This window comes from Myiozetetes cayanensis, unplaced genomic scaffold (assembly GCF_022539395.1).
Source record: "Myiozetetes cayanensis isolate MyiCay16 unplaced genomic scaffold, myiCay2020 scf20-37, whole genome shotgun sequence".
Lineage (NCBI taxonomy): Eukaryota > Metazoa > Chordata > Aves > Passeriformes > Tyrannidae > Myiozetetes > Myiozetetes cayanensis.
In genome coordinates this window covers 7209621-7223396 of record NW_026087412.1, presented here as the reverse complement: position 1 = coordinate 7223396, position 13776 = coordinate 7209621, and the positions used below count along the sequence as shown (strand labels likewise).

Sequence of the window (13776 nt, the reverse complement as noted above, 5' to 3'; positions counted from 1 at the left end):
TGAAAAACCAAAACAATCTGCTCTTACAAGCACACCGTGAGTGTGAGCTGCTGCGAGGGAGCGCCGCGCTCCACATCCACATTCACTCTGGCCTATCAGTGCAGGTGTTTAGTCCCATACACCACTGTCTGAAGTTATTTGCAGCCTCCTTGGGGGATACCTTGGAGCTTTAAACTAATGGAGAACATGCTTTATGGCTTCAGAGCTCCTGTGTCTGTGCAGTGCAGCTCTGGCTCCCTGCAGCGTCGCTCACTGCCGGAGGTGGGAGCGACAGGAGAGCTCTGCCCACGCTCTCCATTTCGGTGTCAGAAATCTTAGGAATGATTTTGTCACTCACAAGAGCTGCCACATTCTCACAGATGAGGGAAATGTCATGCTCCATAATCCTTAATGTATTCCGTTTTTACAACACACTTAGTTTATATTACTCATTTTAACCGTACTGATGATTTAAATGCGCTTTTACTTTTAAGAAGTAGTGTTATTCATTGCTGCTAATCCCAAAGGAGATGAAGAGCTCTTGGTGGGTGTGCAGTAATGCATTGGAAGGTAATTATTTGTTATAAAAATGCTCTTAGAGATGTTTCTTTGATTTGTATGTTGGTTTGATGATGTCCCATGAATTCAGATGGGATGTGGAAGCAGTATATTGTTATATCTCTAGCAGATTGTTGTTGAGGGACTAGAGGAAATAAAAGCCTTTGTGTGCTGCAGAATTCCACTGAGTTTGTGATGGTGGTGCAGCAATGTCCACTGTTGGTTTGGATGTTATGGCCCAGACTCTGCCTATGCCTCTTTGAATGGCTAAAAACCAGGGACTGCAGCAGGAAAGCCGGGATTCTGCCACATCTTTGGGGTTCTTGTTCTGTGCAAATTATGAAAGCAAAGACTAAGATTTTACAGGGGCAGGGAATTGATTCAAGTTCATCATCATCACTGTAAAGTTCAAAGTCCAGCAAGAGTGATCTCCAATTGCAAGCTCTATCTTTGCAGGGCTGCAGGCAGTGGCACTAAATAAGCCCCAGGCCTAAGTCAAAAGGCCACCTCCAACAGGCTCTTCCCTCTGGTGGTGTGGCTGCTTCTCTCCACCAGCTGTGGCTGTGATTGTACCTTACAGAGGTTAATGGAAGTGTTGACTTAAATATTACAGAATGGGTTCTGTGAGGGAGCATGAGCTCCACGTCTGGTTCCCAGCATGGTCTTGCAGGCAGCTGTGCTGGCACTACTGAGGCAGGGAATCCTGGCATGCCTTCTCCTGACTGCTGTTGAGCTGTTCAGGTCTCCATCCATCAGCCAGTCGTGTTTGATGAGAAGAACAGCAGGCTTTGTTTAAACCTGAAACGATGAGGAGGCCATGTAATGCTCTAGCTGGGCTCTGAGACATGAATGGGTTATGCTGCCTGGGGAATCCAGGTGGGATTTAGAACTCAAAACATCCAGTCAATCCAGATAAGAACTCAGCTGCCACTTCCAGAGATTTTTTAATAGCCCTCCATCCTTTTCAAGATTATGCTGCCAAGGGGAGTGGAGTTGTTAACTAGGAGAATCCAGCCATGCACAAATGGAACCAGGAGAGTTAAGTTTTCAGCAGCACAAGCAATCCAGGAAGAGTTCAGCTGAATGCAGAGGCCAGTGCATGTGTTTTACCCCCCAGTCTCAGGCTGGGTGAGTTTTAAAGATTGTGGTTGAAGGCACAAGTGACAGACAGAAATGACTCCAGTTCTGAGCACGAGTAGGGTGCAACATTCCGTGTTTCCTAAGGGTCTGACACCTCTTGTGTCAGAAGTCAGCTAATGTGTCTCTTCTCCATAGGCTGGGTTTATTGGTTTGCTTTTATGATGACCTGGAGCAGGTGGATGCAGCTGTGGCCCGGGCTTTACTTCATCAAATGATGAAATGCAATCAACTGAGAGGTTTCCAGGCTGAGGTTCACAAGGTGGGTGTGGTATTTATTCTTCTTGCCCAACCTAATTCTGAAAACAGAGGAGGGACTTTCTTCTTGATAAGAGAAGAAAAGAGTGAAAAATCACTGTGATCTAAGAAATAGGGGAAAGTTCTCGAGAATGCAAAGAATAGAAGTCCATTTTGGGTGCTCATTCTTTTGTCATTCTGTTCCCTGCTGTTCCATGTCCCTTTCACAACTGTGGTTCTATTTTTGAAATTTTATGAAGTGTGTGCTCACGGAATATTTGCCAATGCCTATTCCAGAGACTCCAGTTAGTGTTTTGGGTGATAGTGGAAATTGGTTCCTGGCAGGTTTTTATTTCCCATCTGCTCTTTTTGTTTGCTTTAGCTCAAATCCCAACTGCTGAACATTGCCATGCAAAACCAGACACTGAATGATACCCTCGGGTCTCTGTCAGATGCTGTGGTCGGACTAACTTCGAGTCAGCTGGAATCTCTGTCACCTGAAGCAGTGCACAATGCTATTGCAACACTAAACCAAGTCTCTGGCTGGGCAAAGAGCCAAGTTATGATTTTATCCAGTAAATACCTCTCTTATGAAAAGGTACCTTGTGATAACAGCTTTGCTGCCTCCTGTTTTTAAAAGTGAAATGGCTTTTTCTCAACAATAACCATAGATTTAGAAAAGTTAGTGCTCTGAAAAATGTGTTCAAGTCAAATAAAAACATCCAAGACTGAACCTCCCAAAGTAATTCTCTAGTGTAACAGAGAGAAAGAATGTTTGTAGTCTGGCAGTTGTGTGTATTATTTTGTGTCTGTCACTGCCCTGAGCAGAATTTGCACCATCAGAGGTCCCAAACTGTATATTCAAATATAAAGTAATGGGAGGAATCAGGGTCCTGCTGAAATTTCAGAAAAAGGAACTTCTGAGAAACTTCACACATTTGCTCTCTGGACAGACACAGAAAGTGCATCCCCAGGCAAGAAATGTATTAAGTGTTCAACAGTAATAGTTTTGATTTATTTACTGACTTTTGCTTTTAAACATATGCGCTGTTCTCCAGCCAGAAAACTCCCTGTGTGTGCTGTTCTCTCTGCAGGTGTTATCATTCCATAACCTCAGTCAGATGGGTGCTTTGGTGACGGGCATCAGCACCCAGTCCCTGCACAGCATGGACCCAGGGGAGCTCTCCCAGCTCATTCGAGGCACCACATCCCAGCACTTGGCTGATTTGTCTCCTGCCCAGCAACAAGGGATCCTCAGGAAGGTGATTGTGAACTCCAGCGTGTAGCAGGTTCTCTCTGCACAGCAGCACAGCCACCAGCCATGCAGAGTGTGATTTAACATGTTGCCATTGGGGGTGTGCTTTAGCTCAAAGGTTAACGTTTCCAGAGGTTTTTTCTGAACACCACGTGTATTTGCAAGGCTCTCTCTCGCTTATTTCCGTTGCATTTTTAATACTGTCATGTTTTTCCTTTATCCTCTTAAGAGAAATATTACACAGAGTAGAAAGGAGGGCAAATCCTGTAAATCTAAGCATCAGTTCTGCAATGCCATGTATCTCTGTGTTCCTCTTTTTAGATAGATGCATCTGGAGACTTTTCTTCCTCAGTCAAAGAGATACAAGGAGCTTTCTTTAAGGAAGTATCTCTCTCTGGTTTATGGAAGCAGACTGGATATAACTCTTCAATGATGAAAGAAAAAGAACTAAGAAGAAGCCAGGTAAAAATTCTTATGCAGTTCCTGTTCCCCTGCAATTTAGTATGATGGAAGAACTGGAAAAGGAACATAGGTGAAAGAAAGGAACTGCCTCAAAGATGTCCTGACACAAACAACCAGAGGGATTTCAGAGCCTGGGCAGCATTATGAGACACAGCTATGGAAAGGGAAGCATTAATATGCTGAGTTTAAAGTCCCCAGGAATTTGCCATGTAAATTTTCTCTTTCCAGTACTGTATAATAGACATTTGCATATACAATCAGCTCTTTGACTCTGTCCAGAGAGACGAAAGTTTGGATCAGATGATCTCCAGAAGTCCCCTCAAACCTAAGTTATTCAGTGGTTGTGGGCCATGGACGGGTTTAACATCATCCCAGTCAGCCACATCTTGTCTTGTGAGGAAGAAATCCAGCTCTGGATGCCAAACCTCTTGTGGTTGGCCAGGCTGGATCACAGAAGTGCCTGTGGAGCACAGAAGAGAGCTAAGAGTACATAAACCTTGCAGTAGCCCTTGTGTCTTACAACTGGATTAACTAAACTGAGCTTTAAGTATGGTGGGTTTTCTTTCAGGCTTTGTATCTGTACGAATTCCTGTCCAAGCAAAGCCATCCTGTTGACCTGCTGAGGTATGGATTTATAGTCTCCTTTGAAATGGGGTTTAAGGCTAGTTTTGTCATGAGAGCAGCTTCAAGGTAAACCATCACGTGGTTATTTTGTGCTAGCTTAAGTTTAGTCACTCCTGGATACCTCGGGATAATTCACCTTCCTCATTAGGAAGGGTCTCCAAACCCAAAATTGGGATCAAAGCACTGCAGAGGTTTGGCTATTTTAAGGCTATTTTAGTTGATATTTTTCGGTTTGTTTGCAGTTTTACTTTCAATTTAGCCTTTCAGTTGCGAGACACAGGAAAGAGAGGTGGCCAAGGAACTGTATCTTAGGGCAGGGTTGTGGGGAGCAAGGACTGGATCCTGCTTAAATATTCAAAAGATTGAAATTTGCTTTTCCTATCAGCACAGGACAGCTTGTGAAAGGAGTAACTTGTCAACTCATTGAAAGTATGGGCACAGACATATTTTTAAACAATTTTAAATTCTTTGAAATGAATCTTCATCTGCTTTCTCCATATCAGGTAAACCCAAAAAGACTTTGTCTATATAAACAAACTACCCAATATCCAAACTAGGTAAATTAAAATTTAGTCCATTCAATTTTCTTTTCTTTTTTTTTTTTCTAATCTTGTCTATGTCAACTTGTCTGTTAGCATATTTTATGTAAATCTTTTATGTGTGAATTTTTCTGTTATCATACTTCATTTTGACAATTTCATTTGCCACTTACAAATCGCAAGAAAATTCCTACAGCCCTTCTGACTTGTTAATTCATGAGTAATCTGTTTGGAAATATATAGAAGTTTTGAAAGCACACAAATGCTCTCTTGCACCCAAATATAGGATGCCTCATTTCTGATGTCTACAAAAAGAAAACTCTAAAAAGAGCCAAAGAAAAATGCTCTCTGAAGATAATATGCACAGTTTTATGTATGCTGATTTACATGCTGCAATAAACAAGCCATGTTTTTATTCTTCCTCAAAATTGCCAGATGTTTAAGTTCCTAAATTTTTGTTGCTTTTAGGTTAATTGTTTGGCTTGGAAGTTTTGGAAAGTCTCCAATGCATCTATTCCTCCCTTCCTCTTCCTGGTGCTGCCGTGAGTTACATCTTACTGCATCTTTAAGTTCTGAGCACTTTTTTTAAATAATCTCTTCAGTCCTTAGAAAACTGATGATTCAAATAAATGGTAATTTATCAGAAATGGTCACTGACTGTAGGCAAAGTCTCTGTCAAGTGAAAGTTGGTAATGTTTGGTGTCTTTTAGTGCAGCCTATTTTTGTCACAATTCTGGATTTCCCCCCCCAGGTTGTGAGACTCTTTTTCCTTGTTTATTTAGGGTTTCTTCGAGAGTGGATGTGTAAGTCAAAACCACTGGGTACTGCTGAAGCATATTGCTCTGTTTGGTTAAGAACATTTCAGTGTGTTTTAAGACACTTTTCTAAGTTAGTAAAACTTTTCAGTGCCAGCTTTTTTCCTCAGGGAAAACAAATGCACAAAAAGGGCGTTAAAGTAAGGTGAGGATTAACTGCAACTTTCCTGGCCAGTCTGGTTTATGATTTTTCAAGTCCAGCCTTGTCTCTAAACATTTGTGTCATCACATATTTTATGGGTCTGGTTATGGGTGTATGAAGGTCAGGTTTGCATTCTGAGGCCATTTGAATTCTTTCTGCAGTCCTGAGTACCTGGAGTTCGTTTCAGGCCCTTTGTGTGTCCCTTTCATTGAGAGTCTGGGGAAGATTGAAATGGACCTTTTGAATCCAGGCGGTCACAAAAGGAATGCTGTCCTGCAAAAAGTACAGGAGTGCCTGGTGGGTATGGCTGGGAGGGGTCAGCAGTGAGGATGGAGAGAGTCACCTTCTACACTGGTCACCTTGTCCATCTGTATTCTTTTGAGGGTTTTCTCATGTGCCGTTTCGATGTTATCGTTCACTGCCTGAGGAAACCTTCTCACAGCTTCCTTAACAATTTTCCCTGACTCCATCCACGTTACAAAGTGTTCTCATGAAAATGTTGTTGCTGGCCACAGATAACTGGCCAGGACAGCCTGGAGCTGACCGGTTTGCACCTGGAGCTGCTCCCCTGGCTCCAAGCAGTGCCAGCCCTGCAGAGCTGTGGGAGGCGCAGGAGGCTCCGTGGGAGAGGTGGTGCTACCAGGAGGATTTGGGACTTCTGCTGTCAGAGGGCTGCAGCACTCACCAGCTTTTAAGGGAAACTTATTCTTTGATGTAGCTGTGAGTATTGCTGTCCCTACACATACTACCAGCTGTATAATCCCTGGTGTTTTGGCAGCTGCTTGAGAAACCCCTCAGAGCTCACCCTTCTGACAGCAAGAGCTTGGGGCCCCTTTGCTGCGAGGGGCCAGGTGAGGGCTGTGCTGCCAGGCAGGGCTGCACCACCTCTGCAGGTCTTGGGGGGGTCACATTCTCTGTGTGTGCTTCAGTATGGAATAAAGAATAATGAAAGCCCTGAGAAGTGCTTATTAAATATCACCAACTGCGGTGCTAAAAGCAAAAAACATAAGGCAGTCTAAGCAGAAATTGTAGATTAAGTTGCCAGTGCAAACTGTCGTGTCTTTGTTCCTTAAAGGGTCACAGAGCTTAAATGAGTTGTGATGCAGCTGAGTGATGCAGGGCAAGAGCCAAGGTTAGCTCTGCCAACAGGGTAAATGCTTCTCGTTTCAGAACGGCTCCGTGGCTGATGAATATGATGTTGACCTACTTGGGAATCTAATCTGCCATTTACCTCCAGCCTTTCTACAAGGCAGAGTGTCCCTGAAGGCAATGGCAGCAGCCCTCCATCAATTCAAATTCTGCCAACAGCTCAGCCCCGAGCAGAAGACTGAAATTAAATACAAACTCCTTGAGTTATATGGGTAAGGTATTAAATACACCACCTTGCTCTTGCTGATGGTCAGGCCATGCAAGTAACCAAGCATTTGCTTTGCCCAGATGAACTGCAGTGAAAGCAGCACAAAGCAGCTTCTGTCACTGGCCCAGCTTGGGGGCTTGTCCACTAGGATGACATTTCTGTTCTTGTGTGGAAGGTGATAGGTGTGGAACCAAATACAACCCCAGGGACACCCTGCATGACTCAAGTCCCAGAGGAAAAGGAGACAAAGTGCAGCATTTGAGGAGGGGCAGGTGAACAGAATCACTGGCCTGGCAAGAGAAAGGTGTTACAGGCAAAGAATGGCCCAGGAACGCAAAGAATGGGAAGATGGAAGTGGGGTACTCAGTCTGAGAAGACAAGTGAAGAAGACTGCAAGCACCTGTGGCAACAGGAAAGAGCTAGAGAAGAAGCAGAGGGATATAAATTCAACCATCTGAAGCAAAAAACTGGGCAGCATGTTGGGTGTCAGCAAAGGCTCTGATCAGGAGGGTGATTGGAACCACACTGTGTAGCAGTCATGCAAAGGACAAAACCATCCTCTGTCTGGCAAGAATGCTCTGCTTCTCTCTGGCATTGCCTCTTAGAAGTACCTTGCATTTGAAAAGGGAGACAATGCATTGTTTCTAACCACCCCTGCAGACCCAAAGGCTGTCACTTGATCCACCTAATCATGTTAGATGCTCATTCAGCTCCTTCCTAAGTCAGCGTTTTCCTGGTGATGGAATAGAAATGTCTTCCACCAGGTCCCATCCCTGCACTGATCTTGATACAGATCAATTTTATTGAATCATGGCACACTGTGCTAAATGAGATCTTACTTTATTTTGTATTGGGTTTTTTTGAAAATATTTGTCCAGTCAAACATCCTCCTGGTGGAGCAACAAAGCAAATAAAGTTTTCTGTGAGAACATGAACTAGCAACAGATTTGTTACTGTGTTCTCCTACAGGCTCTTCCAGGCTGAAAATTACTTATCCAAGTGCTTTATTAAGTCACCAACCAAGTGGGTTGAGTAACATTTGTCAGATCTGTGTGATGTTTCTAATTCTCTTTTGATACCATTTTGCACATTACTGCTGCTGCAGTATGAACCCGACAGAAAATGGTGAATTTTCTTCCAAAAAAAAAGAATTATTTCTCCTTGCTTGAACACTGCAATGCAAAAAATACTCTGGCTGTTGAGGGAGAGCTCCATCACTGCCATATTTGAAGGCTTTCTCCGAGTGTATTGAGAGTTCCACTAATGCCCTTTACATCACAGGGAGAAGAGAAAATGCAGTCTGATGATAATAACAATGAATCATCACACTGGCATAGAAGTGCCTGTGTTTCCTATATGATAAAGTATAAAAAAGAACTCTGAAGCTCTAGTATCATTTTGATTGTTAGCATTCTTCATTAATATAATTTTTCAAAATATTTCTTCAGCTCCTCCAACAACTGGACAGCAGCAACAACATTGGATGTTGGACCATTCATAGCTCTGCTGTCAAAGGAGGAATTAGATGTCCTTGCTGGAAAGGTATGCTTTTATTCTAACTTTTGAATTCATAAAAGATGTTAAAATTTGAATTTGTGAATGTCACAGTGCAATCCAGATTATATAACCTGAATGCTAAACTGGGTAAATAATTCTCCTGGCAAGGAACCCTTTGTTAATGTTCCACGTGTTCTTGACTCCATCAAAGTGTCTGAGATTTCTTCTTGAAGGTAATGTCAGTATAAAGGATTATTTGCACGTGAACTGTGATAATTGTCCGTTGTCACATAGAAAAAATGGGTCATCTATAGTGACACAGACTCATTTTTAGTACTTAACACCTTGCAGTTTTATTTCTTCCATTCCCTTGCCTTCCACCCATAAAAGTTATGTTTCTTATCCTGTTATTAATGGGATCATACGGATCAAATTAGCATTTACTCACCCGACCCTTTGCCCAGCACAGCACAGCACTTGAATGATAACTGATGGACTCAGCACTGCACTTTGGAGTCTCTTTGCCCTCTTTACTTCCTACAAGCTTACAGTTTTTATGTATAGGAGTAAACTATGCTGGAATGGGACACTCATTCTTCAGCAGAAATATGTGAGCACAGTCAGCAACTTTTCCCCCAGAGGTAAAACTTATAATTGACCAAACAGAACGGGACTCTTCAAAGGCAAGGAAGGTGTCTAGCAGGGTGGAGGAGAGAGGTCAAAAAAAGCCTAAGGAAGGCAAACAGGTCAAAGTTATTTCTCATCATTTAATTGGGTCCCTCTCCTCAATTCTTATCCTTGTCTGGCAGATTTAAGACAAAGAAAATAAAGCCCACACAGAATAGTGAAACTCATTGTTCCAGGAGGGAACTGCCTCCAGTCAGGCAGTGCTCAGGTGTTGCAGAATCTGAGAGAACGTACAGGAGAGAGAATCACTCAGAATTTGCTTTGTTTCTAATTTTCTCCCTCAAATGTATGCTGTTGACCTTTCAGTAGCAGCCAATTTACTCTCTTCTGAAACATCTGCACAATAGGAAGGAGGCTGAGCTGTTACTAACCCCTGATTTGCTAAGGTCTGCACAAGTCTTTCTCTGCAAATTGGTTTGTTTTAAAAGAAATAAGAAGACTTATTAGACTTATTTCTTCTTCTTTTTTTTTTTTTTTTTTTCCCTTTTGAAGTTTCCGGACATCATTTTACAAATAGCAAAGACAGTTGGACCAGTTTCTTCAGCTGAAGAGCTTTTATCAGCTGTATTTGAGTCTGTCTCCAGTGCCACTGCCAGCACCCCCTCATCTCTCTCCACACCTGGTCAGTAAGTGCCTGGTATCTCTGCAGTGCCTCATTCACTGTGGGGCCATTTGGGGCTGTGCTGGGGCAACTCAAACAGACTTTGTTTCACTTTGTCACCAAATGCTTTCTGAGAAGCTGAATGATGAAAAGGAAAGCGTTGAGTAACTTAAAGAGGGTCAGACTTTTGGCAAAAGCAGTGAGAGTCTTCATTCTGTTGCCCATAGTTGTAGGATGCATTGACTAATTGCTGAAACAACTTCATTACAGGATTGAGTGATTAAGCATCTCCTGGAATGATTCTGAGTGCACAAAGCAAAAAGAGGAATTATTTGAATTAGTTTTGTTTATTTTTACTTTTTTTTTTTTTTTGCTTATTTTTACTTTCCTTTGTAATCTAAGTGAAAATCCTCAAACTAAAAACCTGTGGAGGTGACAAGTTACCCTTGTGCCAAAAGATTGCACGTAGTTAATCCTCTGCCAGACATGAGCATATGGTGACTCATCTGTTCCTAAATCTGACAGTGGTGGCACTGTGTTTTTTCTGTCCAAATGGACAAAGTTTGTTATCATCTAAAAGGTATTTTAATTAGCAACCACACTAATCTGTTAGAATCTCTGGTGACAAATGGATCATTTTCTTTGGATAAGGCACATACTCTGACTGTATTCCTTTATTACAATAACTGTATTCTTTCTCTTACCTGAAATAATGGGGAGGTAATATTAATAACAGTAGCAATTACCAGTGACAGAGTTCTTACAGCCATGTCTACATCAAGATAAAAACAAAGGTGGTGCTTGAGGCAAGATGGAACCTGCAAGGCAAAACTTAGGAACCGTGTGCCCAACGTGCTACCAGAGAGCAGTGGCAGTGCTGGAGAAAGAATTCAAATTCCTCACCACATGCACTGAGGTGTTATAATAATGTTTTCCATCAAACTAAATTTATATCAAAAGGAAGACTGAAGCAGCATCAGATCCAGGAAGCAAAGTCAGAAGTCGAATTAGTGTTTCCCTCTGTAGTCACACCGATGTATCTGGTGTGTTACAAATTCTAAAATCAACGTTTTTCTGGAGGACACAAAGTCTTAGGTTTTCATGACCTGGGGAAGGGAGCTGAGCTGTGCCTGGACAGGCAGTATTTACATGAGAAAAGCTGACCTTTTGCAGCGGGGGAAAGGGGAACAATGCTGCTGCACAGGAGGGAGGTGTAAAGGGAGAGCAGAACATCAGCTGGTACAGTGAGAGCCCAACTGCATTTTCGTTTGCTCAACAGATTCAGCCTTTTCAGTGTTCTACCCACTACTGCAGCTTCCTTTGATGCAAATAAATCCCTCCTCTGCCTCCTTTCAAAGTACAAATCTACTTTGTACATCCTCGCTTTAATTTGTTTATCTGGGGGGGCTTAGCTCAGGCTCAGCATCTGGGAAATTCATGCTTTTTACTGGTAATGGCCGCATCTGAAGACATGTAGGGATTATTTGGTTTAGGTAATTATTTAATAAGGTTTTCCTCAGTGAGTGACAGGAGAGAGAGCAGTAAACAACCACATTAGGATTCTAATTTCTGCTTTCCATCAACGTTAGAGGTAGATTATACCAACAAAGACCAGGATTTGCTAAAACACACAATGGAAACTGCCTGGTTTGATCGTGGATAGGGCCAGAACCTGCCCATAAAGAAGATTTCTAAAGGCAGTTTGTCTGTCCAAACAGTTCTGTGGTGAGTGAACAGCCCTCTCTCCAGATCCTGACATTTTAACAACAGGCTTGACATAAAGAACAAGCAACTGTGCTGCTCTGACACATCCAGCTCCTGTCTGCACCTTGTTTAAATGTCAGGCCAGTCTCACAAGACATACATCTTTGTCAGGGCATTTCAGAGTGAAAGCACCTCTCCTGTCTGTCACTTTGCTGATGGGTTCACTGCTGGAACGTGGAGTTTATTCAGCTGCAGCAGCTTTTGGTGGATTTTTGGAGGCTTCCACGAGGGTCATCCCAAGGATTTGCATTTCACTCTTAGCGAAGCAAGGCCCCAGCAAACGGTGGTTCAGCCTCAGAACGAGCCTGGGGTTTGATGCCTTTAAGGAATTAGGCTTGAAAGGAACTTGCAATATACTGGTTATTCTCATTGCACACGTCCAGAATTCTGTTTTATTGTGGCATCCTGCACTGTAACTGTTCTGAAATGTATGCCTGCTGTTATTTTCTTGTCAAGCCTTTGGAGTATAAAGAATATAATCAATTTCTTTCAAGTTAGGCAAATTCTAGTTCTGTATCCAGGGCATTGACAATGTAAATATTTTTTAATTACAAAACAATTTATCAATATCACATCAGCTGCAGTTAATTCATAGTCTCTTGCTCTCTTATATATCTATATTGGTTCGATTGATTTTTTTCAGTCTCCTTGAAGAAAAATCTTTCTAGGTGACTTTTTTTTTTCCAGATTGCCTGGGAACCAGAGTTCCTTCTTCAGATGAAATAATTAAATTAGCAGAAGCAAATATCTTTTGGTCAGATCAGGAACTGAAATGCATGGACCAAGGGACTTTTGACAAAAATGTGGAACTTCTTGGGACCGTCTCAGGTTTTAACAACTCCCAGCTTACTGCCTTGAAGGAAAAAGCCAAGCAGGTAACTATCCTGTCTGTGAAGGGAAATTAAATCTGTAATTTGATTTGCTGTTATTGAACTATGCAGTTCTAAAATAACTGTGCTATGTCAATGTCACTGCTGCTGCAAGAATGTCTATGGTTTATTGGAAAAATAATATGAGATGGTGATAGAAGACTATTGCCCTTGCTTCAGAGTCAACAGGCAAGTAGTTCTGAGCTATTGGCAGCTGGAAAAGTTAAATGTTTTTACTTTTGAATTAGTTTTCTGTATGTTCCTCACTATTGTTTCATAAATGAAAAATCAGCAAGCAGCACTAGGGGCTGTTGATTGCCCTGCTGAGAGTTCAGCTTGGCATGTTAAAGTGTCTACATCGGTGTTAAATATAGCTTACAGTGGAGCAAAACCAAACCGACTGAAAGAGCCTGCTGGTGGCTGAATAAAGCTCCTTCTCCCACCTTCTTGTCACAGGCAGGGACAGCCAGACCCATCAGTGGGTAATTTTAGGGAGGAAAAAGAACCCCCCTGCATTTAGGCTGTTCTTTCCTAGGGGTGCACTTGGGACAGGGCGGTGCTGGGGGCAGGTCAGCAGTGGCTGTGTCTGGGGCAGAGCTCCAGCACCGGGTCTGGGCTCTGAGCAGCCCTTCCTGGGCCTGCTGAGGGCTGGGGGACGAGTCAGAGCTCACTCCATCCCTGTTGTTGATGTTGCACTTGTCCCTGGGGGTGACCTCCTCGTGCTGCTTTGTGGTTGCCTGCCCTGCCAGGGAACAGGCAACGTCCCAAAGGTACTTTTGGTTCAGCGAGGGAAAGCCTCAGGGTGCAGTAAGACAAGTTGTTTTGCTTGCAGAAGACCCAGAGGTGCAGAGGTTACCATCCCTAGCCCGTCTTCAGCTTCCTGTCACCAGCACCTGCTGGAGGTTATCTGCTCTCTGCTTCCATCCCTGCATGGCCACTCTGTAATCCCCTTCTGTCAAAATGATCCAACATTTTACAAGTCCTTTTTAGGTTCCATCAGATCATTCTGACAGAATGAGGTTGGGAACCATCTGCAAGTGCAGTTGGCTGCAAGTAGTACAAGTGCAGAGGCTTGGAGATCTTGAGGGCTGTGACCTCTGGAGGAAAGCAGGAGCAGGGGACAACGTGGGCCTGGGCAGCATCTCCTTAAACCAGCAGCTGAACATGGACTTTGGGTAGGTAAGGCCAACAAGGCCATTTTTAGCAGTGAAGCTCAGCTTTTAAAGCACCAGAACTGCAGGTGCTTGAAGAGG

At 43.0% G+C, this 13776-nt stretch overlaps 1 protein-coding gene across 1 annotated transcript in view; it reads left to right on the top strand.

Moving 5' to 3' along the window:
- Positions 1-13776, top strand: part of OTOA (otoancorin) — a 33318-nt gene that overhangs the window by 8066 nt on the left and 11476 nt on the right. Inside the window, exons 11-22 of the mRNA XM_050317198.1 lie at positions 1813-1936; positions 2294-2509; positions 3006-3173; positions 3488-3628; positions 4197-4252; positions 4638-4755; positions 5260-5333; positions 5910-6045; positions 6919-7109; positions 8554-8647; positions 9782-9911; positions 12342-12529. Of these exons, the coding sequence (XP_050173155.1) occupies positions 1813-1936; positions 2294-2509; positions 3006-3173; positions 3488-3628; positions 4197-4252; positions 4638-4755; positions 5260-5333; positions 5910-6045; positions 6919-7109; positions 8554-8647; positions 9782-9911; positions 12342-12529 (1636 nt within the window). The remainder of the gene's footprint in view (positions 1-1812; positions 1937-2293; positions 2510-3005; positions 3174-3487; positions 3629-4196; positions 4253-4637; positions 4756-5259; positions 5334-5909; positions 6046-6918; positions 7110-8553; positions 8648-9781; positions 9912-12341; positions 12530-13776) is intronic.